This window comes from Lichenostomus cassidix, unplaced genomic scaffold (genome assembly GCF_008360975.1).
Source record: "Lichenostomus cassidix isolate B80296 unplaced genomic scaffold, HeHo_3.0 HiC_scaffold_40, whole genome shotgun sequence".
Lineage (NCBI taxonomy): Eukaryota > Metazoa > Chordata > Aves > Passeriformes > Meliphagidae > Lichenostomus > Lichenostomus cassidix.
This window is the reverse complement of record NW_028147459.1, coordinates 1648597-1662665: the sequence shown is the minus strand read 5'-3', so window position 1 is coordinate 1662665 and position 14069 is coordinate 1648597. Positions and strand designations below refer to the sequence as shown.

The 14069-nt window shown below is 55.2% G+C and overlaps 1 protein-coding gene across 1 annotated transcript in view; it reads right to left on the bottom strand.

The window, feature by feature from the left end:
* LOC146422486 (ubiquitin-like modifier-activating enzyme 1) overlaps positions 1-14069 on the bottom strand; it is a 51715-nt gene that overhangs the window by 25954 nt on the left and 11692 nt on the right. The window contains exons 5-10 of the mRNA XM_085046606.1: positions 11747-11881; positions 10052-10158; positions 7588-7678; positions 5676-5808; positions 2953-3050; positions 1337-1483 (exon numbers count right to left, since the gene is read on the bottom strand). Of these exons, the coding sequence (XP_084902732.1) occupies positions 1337-1483; positions 2953-3050; positions 5676-5808; positions 7588-7678; positions 10052-10158; positions 11747-11881 (711 nt within the window). The remainder of the gene's footprint in view (positions 1-1336; positions 1484-2952; positions 3051-5675; positions 5809-7587; positions 7679-10051; positions 10159-11746; positions 11882-14069) is intronic.

Sequence of the window (14069 nt, the reverse complement as noted above, 5' to 3'; positions counted from 1 at the left end):
CAGGAGCTGGTGGCTCCACGTCCTGTGTGTCCTTCCCAGCTCCCACCATCCCTGATGTCACCAATGTCCCCAAATCACGGTGGGGATCAGGGCAGGACTTGGTGGCTCCATGTCCTGTGTGTCCTTCCCAGCCCCCACCATCCCTGATGTCACCAATGTCCCCAAATCACGGTGGGGATCAGTACAGGACTTGGTGGCTCCATGTCCTGTGCGTCCTTCCCAGCCCTCACTATCCCTGATGTCCCCAATGTCCCCAAATCATGGTGGGGATCAGGGCAGGAGCTGGTGGCTCCACGTCCTGTGCGTCCTTCCCAGCTCTCACTATCCCTGATGTCCCCAATGTCCCCAAATGCTGGTGTGGGCCTTGGTGGCCTCCGTGTCCCCAACCCCCTCAATGTCCTCAGTGTCCCTAGGAGTGGCCGTGTTGAGGCAGATCATGGCGGCCTCTATGTCCCCAATAACCTCAACGTCCCCAACCCCTTCCATGTCCTCAAAACCCTACATGTCTCCAACACCCTCAATGTCCCCAGCGTCTCTGCTGGTGGCCATATTGAGGCAGATCATGGTGGCCTCAATGTCCCCAACACCCTCCATGTCCCCAATAACCTCAACGTCCCCACTGTCACCAGGGATGGCCGTGTTGAGGCAGATCATGGTGGCTTCCATGTCCCCAAGACCCTCAATGTCCCCAACACCCTGAATGTCCCCAACACCCCCAATGTCCCCAGGGTGGCTGTGTTGAGGCAGATCACGGTGGCCTCAATGTCCCCAAGACCCTCTATGACCCCAAGATCCCCAATGTCCCCAACACCCTCCCTGTCCCCAACACCCCCAATGTCCCCAAGACCCTCCATGTCCCCAACGCCCTCAATGTCCCCAACCCCCCCCAATGTCCCCAACATCCTCAATGTCTCCAACATCCCCAATGTCCCCAAAGCCCCATCATATCCCCAACACCCCCAATGTCCTACATCATGTCCCCAAACTGCTCCTCCAACACCCTCCACGTCCCCAACACCCTCCATCATATCCCCAATACCCAATGTCCCCAACACCCCCAATGTCCCCAACACCCCCAATGTCCCCAATACCCTCAATGTCCCCAACACCCTCCACCATATCCCCAACACCCCCAATGTCCTTAACACCCTCCATGTCCCCAACACTCTCCATGCCCCTAACATCCTCCATGTCCCCAACACCCTCAGTGTCCCCAACCCCCTCAATGTCCCTGACATCCTCAATGTCCCCGACCCCCTTCATGCCCCCAATACACTCCATGTCCCCAACCCCCTCCATGTCCCCAACCCCCCCGATGTCCCCCCGATGTCCCCACCTGGTGACGAGGCCGCGGGGCGCGGCCGTGCTGGCGCATGAAGCGGTGCAGCCCCTGCCACGCCCAGTGCATCATCGCAGGTCTCTCGGCCTTCCCAAAGTCTGTCACCATCATCTCCGGCTCGGCCAGCGCGTCCCGCAACCGTTTCTGGGGTGGGACAGGGGTGTCACCCCGGTAAAAACCAGTATAGCCCAGTATAGCCCAGTATAAACCAGTACAACTGAGTATAACCAAATACAATCCAGTACAAACCAGTATAACCCAGTACAGCCCAGTATAACCCAGTGTCCCCTCAGCGCGTCCCGCAACCGTTTCTGGGGTGGGACAGGGGTGTCACCCCGGTACAAACCAGTATAGCCCAGTATAGACCAGTATAACTCAGTATAACCCAATACAAACCAGTATAACCCAGTACAACCCAGTACAACCCAGTGCACCCTCAGCGCGTCCCGCAACCGTTTCTGAGGTGGGACAGGGGTGTCACCCCAGTACAAACCAGTATAGCCCAGTATAGACCAGTATAACCCAGTACAACCCAGTATAACTCAGCTTAGCCCAGTATAACCCAATACAGCCCAGTACAATTGCGTACAACCCAGTAAAATCCTGTACAATCCAATGCAACCCAGTATAACCCAGTATAACCCAGTATCCCCTCAGCATGTCCCGCAACTGTTTCTGGGATGGGGACAAGGGTGTCACCCCAGTACAAACCAGTATAGCCCAGTATAACTCAGTATAACCCACTGTAACCCAATAAAATCCAGTATAACCCAGCGTAACTTGCTATAGCCCAGTATAACCCAGTACAGCCCAGTAAAACCCAGTGCACCCTCAGCATGTCCCGCAACTGTTTCTGGGATGGGGACGGGAGTGTCACCCCAGTACAAACCAGTATGGCCCAGTATAACCCAGTATAACTCAGTATAACCCACTGTAACCCAACAAAATCCAGTATAACCCAGGTGTGTCATCCCAGTACAAACCAGTATAGTCCAGTAAAACCCAATATAATCCATATAACTCAATACAATCCAGTACAACCCAGTATAGCCCAGTACAACCCAGTATAGCCCAGTATAACCCAGTGCCCCCCAATCCCCTCCTAGTCACTCCCAGTCCCTCCCAGTTCCCCCCAATCGCCTCCCAGTCCATCCCAGTCCCTCCCAGTGCCCCCCAGTGCCCTCCCAGTCACTCCCAGTGCCCCCCAGTGCCCTCCCAGTCACTCCCAGTCCCCCAGTCCCTCCCAATGCCCCCAATCCCTTCTCAGTTGCTCCCAGTCCCTCCCAATCCCCTCCCAGTCCCCCCAGTGCCCTCCCAGTCACTCCCAGTCACTCCCAGTTGCTCCCAGTCCTTCCCAGTTCCTCCCAGTCCCTTCCCAGTGTCCCCCAATCCCCTCTGTTTCCCCCAGTTCCTCCCAGTCCCTCCCAATCCCCTCCCAGTTTCCCAATCCCCAGTCCCCCAATGCCCTCCCAGTTCCACCCAGTCCCTCCCAGTTCCCCCAGTGCCCTCCCAGTCCCTCCCAGTGCCCCCCAATTCCCTCCCAATCCCTTCCCAGTCACTCCCAGTCACCCCCAATCCCCTCCCAGTCGCTCCCAGTTGCCCCAGTCACTCACGAAGTGGATGTGCTTGGGCATCTTGACCTGGGTGACGATGCCACCTCGCACGTAGTCCCCATAGCCGCTGGTGTCCCCAATGCTGAAGGTGTAGGGCCCTGCAACGGGGGGTCACTGGGCTGGGCACCCCAAAAAGGGGCTGGGGACCCCAAAAAGGGGTTCTGGGGCTGGGGAACCCAAAAAGGGGCACTGGGGACCCCAGAAAGGGGTTCTGGGAACCCCAAAAAGGGTCACTGGGGCTGAGGGGACCCCAAAAAGGGGATCTGGGAACCCCAAAAATGGGATCTGGGAACCCCAAAAAGGGGCTCTGGGAACCCCAAAAAATGGGTTCTGGGGCTGGGGGACCCAAAAAATGGGCTCTGGGGACCCCAAAAGTGGGCTCTGGAGACCCCAAAAAGGGGCTCTGGGGCTGGGAACCCCGAAAAGGGGCTGGGGAACCCCAAAAATGGGCTCTGGGAACCCCAAAAAGGGGTTCTGGGGCTGGGAAACCCCAAAAAGGGGCTCTGGGAACCCCAAAAAGGGGTTCTGGGTTTGGGGAACCCAAAAAGGGGTTCTGGGAACCCCAAAATGGGCTCTGGGGACCCCAAAAAGGGGCTCTGGGGCTGGGGGACCCCAAAAAGGGGCTCTGGGAAACTCCAGAAAGGGGCTCTGGGAACCCCAAAAAATGGGTTCTGGTTGTGGGCTGCAGCCAGAAAAGGCTGCTGGCACTCAGGAAATCCCAAAAAAATCCCTATAAAAGTGATTCAAGTGTCCAAAAAAACCCTAAAACGACCCCAAAAGGGGATTACAGCACTCAGGGTGGTGACAAAAGGGACCTCAGCCCCCCAAAAAAGCCCTAAAACGACCCCAAATCCCCCAGGTGACCCCAAACCCCCCCAGGTGACGCCAAAAAGGCCCAGGTGACCCCAAAAAGTGACCCCAAAGCCCCAGCTGACCCCAAAAAGTGACCCCAAAGCCTCAGGTGATCCCAAAAAGTGACCCCAAAAAGCCCTAAAACAACCCCAAACCCCCCCAGGTAACCCAAAAAAGCCCTAAAACAACCCTAAAAAAGCCCCAGGTGACCCCAAAAAGTGTCCCCAAACCCCCAGGTGACCCCAAAAAGCCCTAAAATGACCCCACACCCCCAGGTGACCCAAAAAGTGACCCCAAACCCCAGGTGACCCAAAAGCTCTAAAACAACCCCAAACACCCCAGGTGACCCCAAGTGACCCCAAACCCCAGATGACCCCAAAAAGTGACCCCAAACCCCCAGGTGACCCCAAAAAGCCCTAAAAGTGACCCCAAAAAAGCCCAAAAATGACCCCAAAAAAGCCCAAAAATGACCCCAAAAAAGCCCTAAAATGACCCCAAAAAAGCCCTAAAATGACCCCAAACCAGCCCCAGGTGACCCCAAAAAAGCCCCAGGTGACCCCAAAAAGCCCTAAAAGTGACCCCAAAAAAGCCCAAAAATGACCCCAAAAAAGTCCTAAAATGACCCCAAAACAGCCCCAGGTGAGCCCAAAACCCCCCAAGTGACCCCAAACCCCCAGGTGACCCCAAAAAGTGACCCCAAACCCCCCAGGTGACCCAAAAAAGCTCTAAAACAACCCCAAAACAGCCCCAGGTGACCCCAAAAAGTGACCCCAAACCCCAGGTGACCCCAAAAAGCCCAAAAATGACCCCAGAAAAGCCCTAAAATGACCCCACACCCCCCAGATGACCCCAAAAAGTGACCCCAAACCCCCCGGTGACCCCAAAAAGCCCAAAAATGACCCCAAAAAGCCTAAAATGACCCCACCCCCAGGTGACACAGTGTCCCCAAACCCCAGGTGACCCAAACCCCAAGGTGACCCCAAAAGCCCCAGGGGACCCAAAAAGCCCTAAAACAACCCCAAACCCCCCAGGTGACCCCAAAAACCCCCAAAACAACTCTAAAAAGCCCAGGTGACCCCAAAAGTGCCCCCAAACCCTCCAGGTGACCCAAAAAGCCCTAAAATGACCCTAAACCCCCCTGTGACCCCAAAAGTGACCCCAAACCCCAGATGACCCCAAGAAGTGACCCCAAACCCCAGGTGACCCCAAACCCCCAGGTGACCCCAAAAAAGCCCTAAAATGACCTAAACCCCCTGTGACCCCAAAAAGTGACCCCAAACCCCCCAGGTGACCCAAAAAAGCTCTAAAACAACCCCAAAACAGCCCCAGGTGACCCTAAAAAGTGACCCCAAACCCTCAGGTGACCCCAAAAAGCCCTAAAAGTGACCCCAAAAAAGCCCAAAAAAGCCCTAAAATGACCCCAAACCAGCCCCAGGTGACCCCAAAAAAGCCCCAGGTGACCCCCAAAAGTCCTAAAATGACCCCAAAAAAGTCCTAAAATGACCCCAAAACAGCCCCAGGTGAGCCCAAAACCCCCCAAGTGACCCCAAACCCCCCAGGTGACCCCAAAAAGCCCTAAAACAACCCCAAACCCCCCCAGGTGACCCAAAAAAGCCTAAAATGACCCCAAGCCCCCTGTGACCCCAAAAGTGACCCCACACCCCCCAGGTGACCCCAAAAGTGTCACAAACCCCCAAAAAGTGACCCCAAAGCCCAGGTGACCCCAAAAAGCCCTAAAATGACCCCAAAAAAACCCAAAAATGACCCCAAAAAAGCCCTAAAACGACCCCAAAACCCCCAGGTGACCCCACAAAGTGTCCCCAAACCCCCCAGGTGACCCCACAAAGTGTCCCCAAGGCCAGGTGACGCACCCAGCACGCGGATCTCCACCGGGCCGCAGCGGTTCAGCTCCTCCATTCCCTCCACCTCGGTGAAGGTGACAAAGTCACCTGTCTCAAAGCCATGACGAGCCTCGTCCAGGCAGGTGACCTCCCCGGGACAGCCCTGGGGACATTAATGGGGGTGAGGGGACAATGGGGACACTGAAAACTGACTGGGGGGGACAAAAATTGGGTGATGAGGGGAGCAGGAGAGCCAAAAATCCAACCAGGACACGTCTTGGGGACAAAAATGGGTGCTGAGGGGACCAAGACACCCCTTGGGGACAGAAATGGGTGTTCAGGGGACACAGGGCACCCCTTGGGGACAAAAATTGGGTGATGAGGGGACACAGGACACCCAGGAACCTTCCTGAGGTGACACAGAGGGGACATAATTGGGTGCTGAGGGGACACAGGACACGCCTTGGGGACAGAAATGGGTGTTCAGGGGACACAGGACACGCCTTGGGGACAGAAATGGGTGCTGAGGGGACAAAAAAGGGACACTAAAGGATGTCACCTCCCTGGGGACACACCCAGGCGACACTTAGGGACACAGAAGCGACACAGGACACCCAAAAAGCCACCCAGGCCACCCCTTGGGGACAAAAATGGGGGCTGAGGGGACAAAAAAGGGACACTGAGGGATGTCATCTCCCCATGGGACACACTCAGGTGATACTGAGGGACACAAAGGGGACACAAGACACCCAAAAACCCCAACCAGGCCACCCCTTGGGGACAAAAATGGGTGCTGAGGGGACACAGGACAGCCAAGAACCACTGAGGTGACACAGAAGGGACACAGGACACCCAAAAAGCCACCCAGGCCACCTCTTGGGGACAAAAATTGGGTGATGAGGGGATCAAGACACTCCTTTGGGGGACAGAAATGGGTGCTGAGGGGACACAGGACACCCAAAAAGCCACCCAGGCCACCCTTTGGGGACAAAATTGGGGGCTGAGGGGACAAAAAAGGGACAGTGAGGGATGTCACCTCACCTGGAGACACACCTAGGGGACAGAGAGGGGACACAGGACACCCCAAAAGCCACCCAGGGCACCTCTTGGGGACAAAAATTGGGTGCTGAGGGGACACAGGTGGTGCTGAGGTGACACGGGACACCCAAAAAGCCACCCTGGTCAGCACTTGGGGACAAAAATGGGTGCTGAGGGGACAAAGAAGGGACACTGAGGGATGTCACCTCCCCTAGGGACACACCCAGGTGACACTGAGGGACACAGAGGGGACACAGGAGGTGCTGAGGGGACCAGGACACCCAAAAACCCACCCAGGACGTGCCTTGGGGACAAAAATTGGGTATTGAGGGGACACAGGACACCCAAAAAGCCACCCAGGGCACCTCTTGGGGACAAAGATTGGGTGCTGAGGGGACACAGGACACCCAAAAGCCACCCCTTGGGGACAAAAATGGGTGCTGAGGGGACAAAAAAGGGACAGTGAAGGATGTCACCTCCCCTAGGGACACACCCAGGCGACACTGAGGGACACAGAGGGGACACAGGACATCCAAAAATCCCAACCAGGCTACCCCTTGGGGACAAAAAAGGGACACTGAGAGATGTCACTTCCCCTAGGGACACACCCAGGTGACACTGAGGGGACACAGGACACCCAAAAGCCACCCCTTGGGGACAAAATTGGGTGCCAAGAAGACAGAAAAAGGGACAGTGAGGGATGTCACCTCCCCTGGGGACACACCCAGGTGACACTGAGGGACACAAAGGGGACACAGGACACCCAAAAAGCCACCCTGGGCGCTCCTGGGGGACAAAAATTGGGTACTGAAGGGACAAAAAAAGGATGTCACCTCCCCTAGGGACACACGCAGGGATGTCACCTCCCCTGTCACCCCCCCAGGTGACAGCAGTGTCCCCAGACCTTGGTGACCATGGAGACCATGGCGCTGAGCGGCTGCTCGCCGTTGGGATCTGTCACCACCATGTCGTCCCCAAAGTCACAGAACAGCTGCCTGTGGGGGAAATGGGAGAGACCCCGAAAGTGAGATCCTAAAAATACCCCAAAAACCAGCCAGGGACCCCAAAAATCCCCAAAATAACCCCAAAAACCAGCCAGGGACCCTGAAATATCCCAAAGTCACAGAACAGCTGCCTGTGGGGAAAAGAGGAGAGACCCCGAAAGTGAGATCCTAAAATATCCCAAAAAACATCCAGGGATCCCAAAATATCCCAAAAAATCATCCAGGGACCCCAAAAATCACCCAGAGACCCCAAAAAATACCCAGAGACCACCCAGGACCCCAAAAACAATCCAGGGACCCCAAAAATCCCCAAAGACCACCCAGGGATCCCAAAAATCCCAAAAAAATCCCCCAAACCATCCAGGGACCCTAAAATCCCCAAAGTCACAGAACAGCTGCCTGTGGAGAAAAGGGGAGAGACCCCGAAAGTGAGATCCTAAAATAGCCAAAAATCACCCAGGGACCCCAAAAACCACCTGGGACCCCAAAAAATCCTCAAAGACCATCCAGGGACCCCAAAAATCCCAAAAAAAAACCCCAGAGACCACCCAGGGACCCAAAAATCCCCAAAGTCACAGAACAGCTGCCTGTGGGGGAAACGGGAGAGACCCCAAAAGTGAGATCCTAAAATATCCCAAAAAACATCCAGGGACCCCAAAAACCACCTGGGACCCCAAAAATCAGCCAACACCCCAAAAAATCCCCTAAAACCCCACAGGACCCCAAAAAATCCCCCAAGGAACATCCAGGGACCCCAAAATATCCCCAGAGACCATCCAGGACCCCAAAAAATCCCCAAAACCCACCCAGGGACCCCAAAGACCACCCAGGACCCCAAAAAATCACCCAAAGACCATCCATGGACCCCAAAAACCCCCCAAAGCCTCTCCAAAGACCCTCCCAAAAACCCCCCAGGACCCTCAAAGCCCCCCAAAAAACACCCAAAACCTCCCAAAAACCCCCTAGGACCCCCAAAAGCCCCCCAAAACCCCCTCAAAGCACCCAAAAACCCCCCAAGCCCCTCCAAAAGCCCCCAAAAGCCCCTCCTCACCTGAAGACCCCTGAAAACCCCCAAATCCCCCAAAACCCCCCAAATCCCCCCAAAATCCCTTCAAAAGCCCCCCAAAACCCACCAAATCCCTCCCAAAACCCCCCAAAACCCCAAGGACCCTCAAAAGCCCCCAAAAGCACCTAAAAACCCCCAAAGCCCCTCAAAACCCCCAAAGCCCCCAGAACCCCCTCCAAAAGCCCCTCAAAGAGCCCCAAAGCCCTCAAAACCCCCAAAAGCCCCCGAGCCCCCCATATCCCCCCCAAAAGACCCCCAAGCCCCCAAAACCCTCTCAAAGCCCCTCCAAGGCGCTGAAAAATCCCCCAAATCCCCCAAAAACCCCCAACCCACAAAACCCACCCAGGACCCTCAAATCCCCCAAATCCCCCAAATCCCCCAAAACACCTCAAATCCTCCCAAAAGCCCCCCAGCCCCTCCTCACCCGAAGAGCCCCAAAGCCCCCAAAGACCCTCAAAACCCCCTCAAAACCCCCAAACCTCCCTGAAAACCCCCAAAAGACCCCCAAAGCCCCCCAAAGGTCCCCCAAAACCCCCAGGACCCCCAAAGTTCCCCAAATCCCCCAAAAACCCCCCAAAATCTCCCAAAACCCCTAAAAGCCCCCCAAAAGGCCCCCAGAACCCCCCAACCCCCCAAACTCTCTCCCAAAACCCCCAACCCCCAAAGCCCCCAAAACCACCCCAAAACATCCCAAATCCCCCCAAAGCCCCTAAAACCCCCAAACCCCTCAAAAACCCCCAAAAGACCCCCAAGCGCCCCCGGACCCCCAAATGCCTCCCAAAAGCCCCTCAAAGATTCCCCCAGAAACCCCCAGGACCGTCAAAGACCCCAAAACCCCCAAAACTCCCCAAAGCCCTCCAAAAGCTCCCAAAACCTCCCAAAACCCCCAAAGACCCCCAAAACCCCCAGGATCCCCAAAGCCCCTAAAAGCCCTCCAAATCCCCTCAAATCGCCCCCAAGCCCCCTCAGAGCCCCCAAAACCCTCCCAAAACCCCCAAATCCCCCCAAGCCCCCAAAAGCCCTCAAAGACACCCCCAAAAGCCCCCAAACCCCTCAAAGTCCCCCAGGACCCCCAAAAGCCCCCTCAAATCCCCCCAGGACCCCTCAAAAACCCCTCAAAGCCCCCAAGCCCCCCAAAACCCTCTCAAAACCCCCCAAACCTCCCCAATGCCCCCTCAAAACCCCTCAAACCTCCCCAGGACCCCCAAAGCCCCCAAATCCCCTCAAATCCCCCAAATGACCCCCAAAGCCCCCAGGACCCCCAAATCCCCCTCAATCCCCCCAAATCCCCTCCTCACCCGAAGAGCCCCCTGGTCTCAGCCACCACCAGTTTGATTCCATGGCTGTGGCAGAAATCGCCAACCCAGAGCTGCTCGTCCAGCGGGGAGTTGGTCAGAACCACCACCTGGGGACAGAGAGAGAGAGACACCTGTATGGCACCTGGGCTACCAACCGGGTCACCTTGGCTACCAACCTGGTCACCTGGGCTACCAGCCTGGTCACCTGGGCTACCTGCCTGGTCACCTGGGCTACCTGCCTGGTCACCTGGGCTACCTGCCTGGTCAGCTGGTCACTGACCTGGTCACCTGGGCTACCTGCCTGGTCACCTTGGCTACCTGCCTGGTCAGCTGGTCACTGACCTGGTCACCTGGGCTACCTGCCTGGTCACCTTGGCTACCAACTGGGTCAGCTGGGCTACCTGCCTGGTCACCTGGGTTACCTAGCTGGTCACCTAGGCCACCAACCTGGTCACGTTAGCTACCAACCGGGTCACCTGGGCCACCAACCGGGTCACCTGGGCTACCTGCCTGGTCAGCTGGTCACTGACCTGGTCACCTGGGCTACCAACCTGGTCACCTTGGCTACCAACTGGGTCACCTGGGCTACCTGCCTGGTCACCTTGGCCACTAACCTGGTCACCTGGGCCACCAACTGGGTCATCTAGGCTACCAACTGGGTCACCTTGGCTACCAGCTGGGTCACCTGGGCTACCTGCCTGGTCACCTGGGCTACCTGCCTGGTCACCTTGGCCACCAACCTGGTCACGTTGGCCACCAACTGGGTCATCTAGGCTACCAACTGGGTCACCTTGGCTACCAACCTGGTCACCTTGGCTACCAACTGGGTCACCTGGGCTACCTAGCTGGTCATCTGGTCACCTGCCTGGTCACCTGGGCCACTAACCTGGTCAGCTGGTCACCTGCCTGCTCACCTGGGCTACCAACCTGGGTCACCTTGGCCACCTACCTGGGTCACCTGGGCTACCTGGGTCACCAACCTGTCCTCAGGAGTGTCCCACCTGTCCCTGAAGGTCTCACCTGTCCCTAAGTGTCACACCCGAGGGTCCCATCTGTCTGAGGAGGTCCCACCTGTCCCTGAGTCTCCCACCTGTCCCTGAAGATCACACCTGCCTGATAAGGTCATACCTGAGGGTCACACCTGTCTCCAGGAGTGTTCCACCTGTCCCTGAGGGTCCCACCTGTCCCCAGGTGTGTCCCCAGGTGTGTCCCAGCTGTCCTCAGCTCATCTGGAAGGTGCCCAGGTGTGTCCCAGGTGTGTGGCTCACCAGGAAGGTGCCCAGCAGTGTCCCCCCTGTCCCCAGGAGTGTCCCCAGGTGTGTCCCCAGGTGTGCGGCTCACCTGGAAGGTGCCCAGCAGTGTCCCCCCTGTCCCCAGGTGTGTCCCACCTGTCCCCAGGTGTGTCCCCAGGTGTGTCCCCGCTGTGTCCCACCTATCCCAGGTGTGTCCCAGGTGTGTCCCAGGTGTCCCCAGGCGTGTCCCCCCTGTCCCCAGCAGTGTCTCCTCTGTCCCCAGGTGTGTCCCAGGTGTGAGGCTCACCTCGAAGGTGCCCAGCAGTGTGCCCCCTGTCCCCAGGTGTGTCTCAGGTGTGTCCCCCCTGTCCCAGCAGTGTCCCCCCTGTCCCCAGGTGTGTCCCCAGGTGTGTCCCACCTGTCCCCAGGTGTGTCCCAGGTGTGTCCCAGGTGTGAGGCTCACCTGGAAGGTGCCCAGCAGCTCGTGGCTCAGCGGCTCCCTGCTGCTGCTCACAGCCACGTAGGAGTTGAGCTCAGCCAGCCGCGGCAGCGACGCCTCGGCGCGGTTCTGCCCCACGTCCTCCTCCCGCAGGTAGAACTGGGGAAGGAAGGGTTAAAAACACCAAAAATTATCCAAAAAAACCCAAAATTCCAATATCCCGTTCCTGCAGGTAGGAAATGAGGAGTTAGAAACCCAAAAATAACCAAAAACCCCAAAAAAACCTCGGCACGGTTCTGCCCCACGTTCTCCTCCCGCAGGTAGAACTGGGGAAGGAAGGGTTAAAAATCCCAAAATTATCCAAAAAACCCCAAAATCTCCGTATCCCATTCCTTCTGGTAAGAAATGAAGGTTAGAAACCCCAAAATACCCAAAAAACCCCAAAAAACCCCAAAAAAACCTGAACCACATTGTCCTCCCACAGGTAAAACTGAGGAAATAAGGATTAAAAACACCAAAAATACAGAAAATATCCCCAAAAAACCCCCAAAATCCCAATATCCCATTCCTGCAGGTAGAGCTAGGGAGAAAAAAAGGGTTAAAAACCCCAAAAATATCCAAAAAACCTCAATGTTCTCCTCCTGCAGGTAGAACTAGGGAATAAAGGGTTAAAAACCCCAAAATAACCAAAAAACACAAAAAAACCCCAAAAAAACCTGAACATCCTCCTCCTGCAGGTAGAACTGGGGAATAAAGAGTTAAAAACCCAAAAATACACAAAAATACCCAAAAAAACCCCCAAAATCCCCCAAAAATTCACGTTCCACTCACACAGGTAAGAAGTGAGGAAGCAGGGATGTCCTGAAAACCCCAAAATTCCCAAACCCCCCCCAAAAAACCCCAAAATTCCCCCCAAAACCCCCAAAATTTCCCCAAAATCCCCTAAATTTCCAAAAAAACCCCAAATAAAACTGCAAAAAACCCCCAAAATTTCCCCAAAAAACCCCAAAATTCCCTTAAACTCCCCAAAACCCCCTAAAATTCCCCAAAAAACTGCAAAAACCTCCAAATTCCCCGAAAAAAAACCCAAAATTTCCCAAATCCCCCAACCTTAAGCGAGGCCCAGCTGCCCCCAAATTCCTCCCAAAATTCCCCCAAAAACCCCAAATTTCCCCAAAACCCTCGAATTCCCCAAAAAACCCCCAAATTTCCCTGAAAACTCTCGAATTCCCCAAAAAACCACCAAAAATCCCCCTAAAACCCCCAAAAAACCTGCAAAAAACCCCCAAATTTCCCAAAAAACCCCAAACTCTCACCTGGGAGGCCAAGTCAGCCCAGCAGGCAGGGCTGGGGTTGTGCAGTGACAGATTTCCCCAAAATTTCCCCCAAAACCCCCAAAATTTCCCCAAAATGTCTCCAAATTTCCCCCAAATTCCCTGAAATTTCCCCAAAATGTCTCCAAATTTCCCCCAAATTCCCTGAAATTTCCCCAAAATGTCTCCAAATTTCCCCCAAATTCCCTGAAATTTCCCCAAAATTTCTCCAAATTTCCCCCAAATTTCCCAGAAAAACCCCAAAAATTCCTCCAAAATTCCCCCAAAAAAACCCCAAAATTCCCTAAAAACCCCAAAATTTCCCCAATAAACCCCAAAAACACCCCAAATTTCCCCCGAAAACCCTCAAATTCCCCCAAAAAACCCCAAAATTTCTCCCTAAAATCCCCAAAAAAACTGCAAAAAACCCCAAATTTTCCCCCAAAATTTCCCAAATTTCCCCCAAATCTCACCTGGGAGGCCAGGTCAGCCCAGCAGGCAGGGCCACCTCCACGCCCAGTGACAGATTTCCCCCAAAATCCCCCAAAAACCCCAAATTCCCCCAAAAAACTACAAAGAAAACCCAAAACCCCCCAAAAAAAGCCAAATTTTCCCCAAAATTTCCCAAATTTCCCCCAAACTCTCACCTGGGAGGCCAGGTCAGCCCAGCAGGCAGGGCTGGGGTCGTGCAGGGTGACAGATTTGACTCCCCCCAGCACCAGGTTCTTGGCCACCTCCACGCCCAGGGACAGATTTCCCCCAAAATCCCCCCAAAAAACCCCAAATTCCTCCCCCAAAACCCCCAAAAAACTGCCAAAAATCCCAAAAAAGCCCCAAAATGTCCCTCAAAACCCTCAAATTCCCCAAAAAAACCCTAAAATTTTCCCAGAAAACTCTCGAATTCCCCCAAAAAACCACCAAAAATCCCCCCAAACCCCCAAAAACTGCAAAAAACCACCAAAATTTCCAAAAAAACCCCAAAAACCCCCAAATTTCTCCCAAAAACTCCCAAACCCCCAAATTCCCCCAAAAAT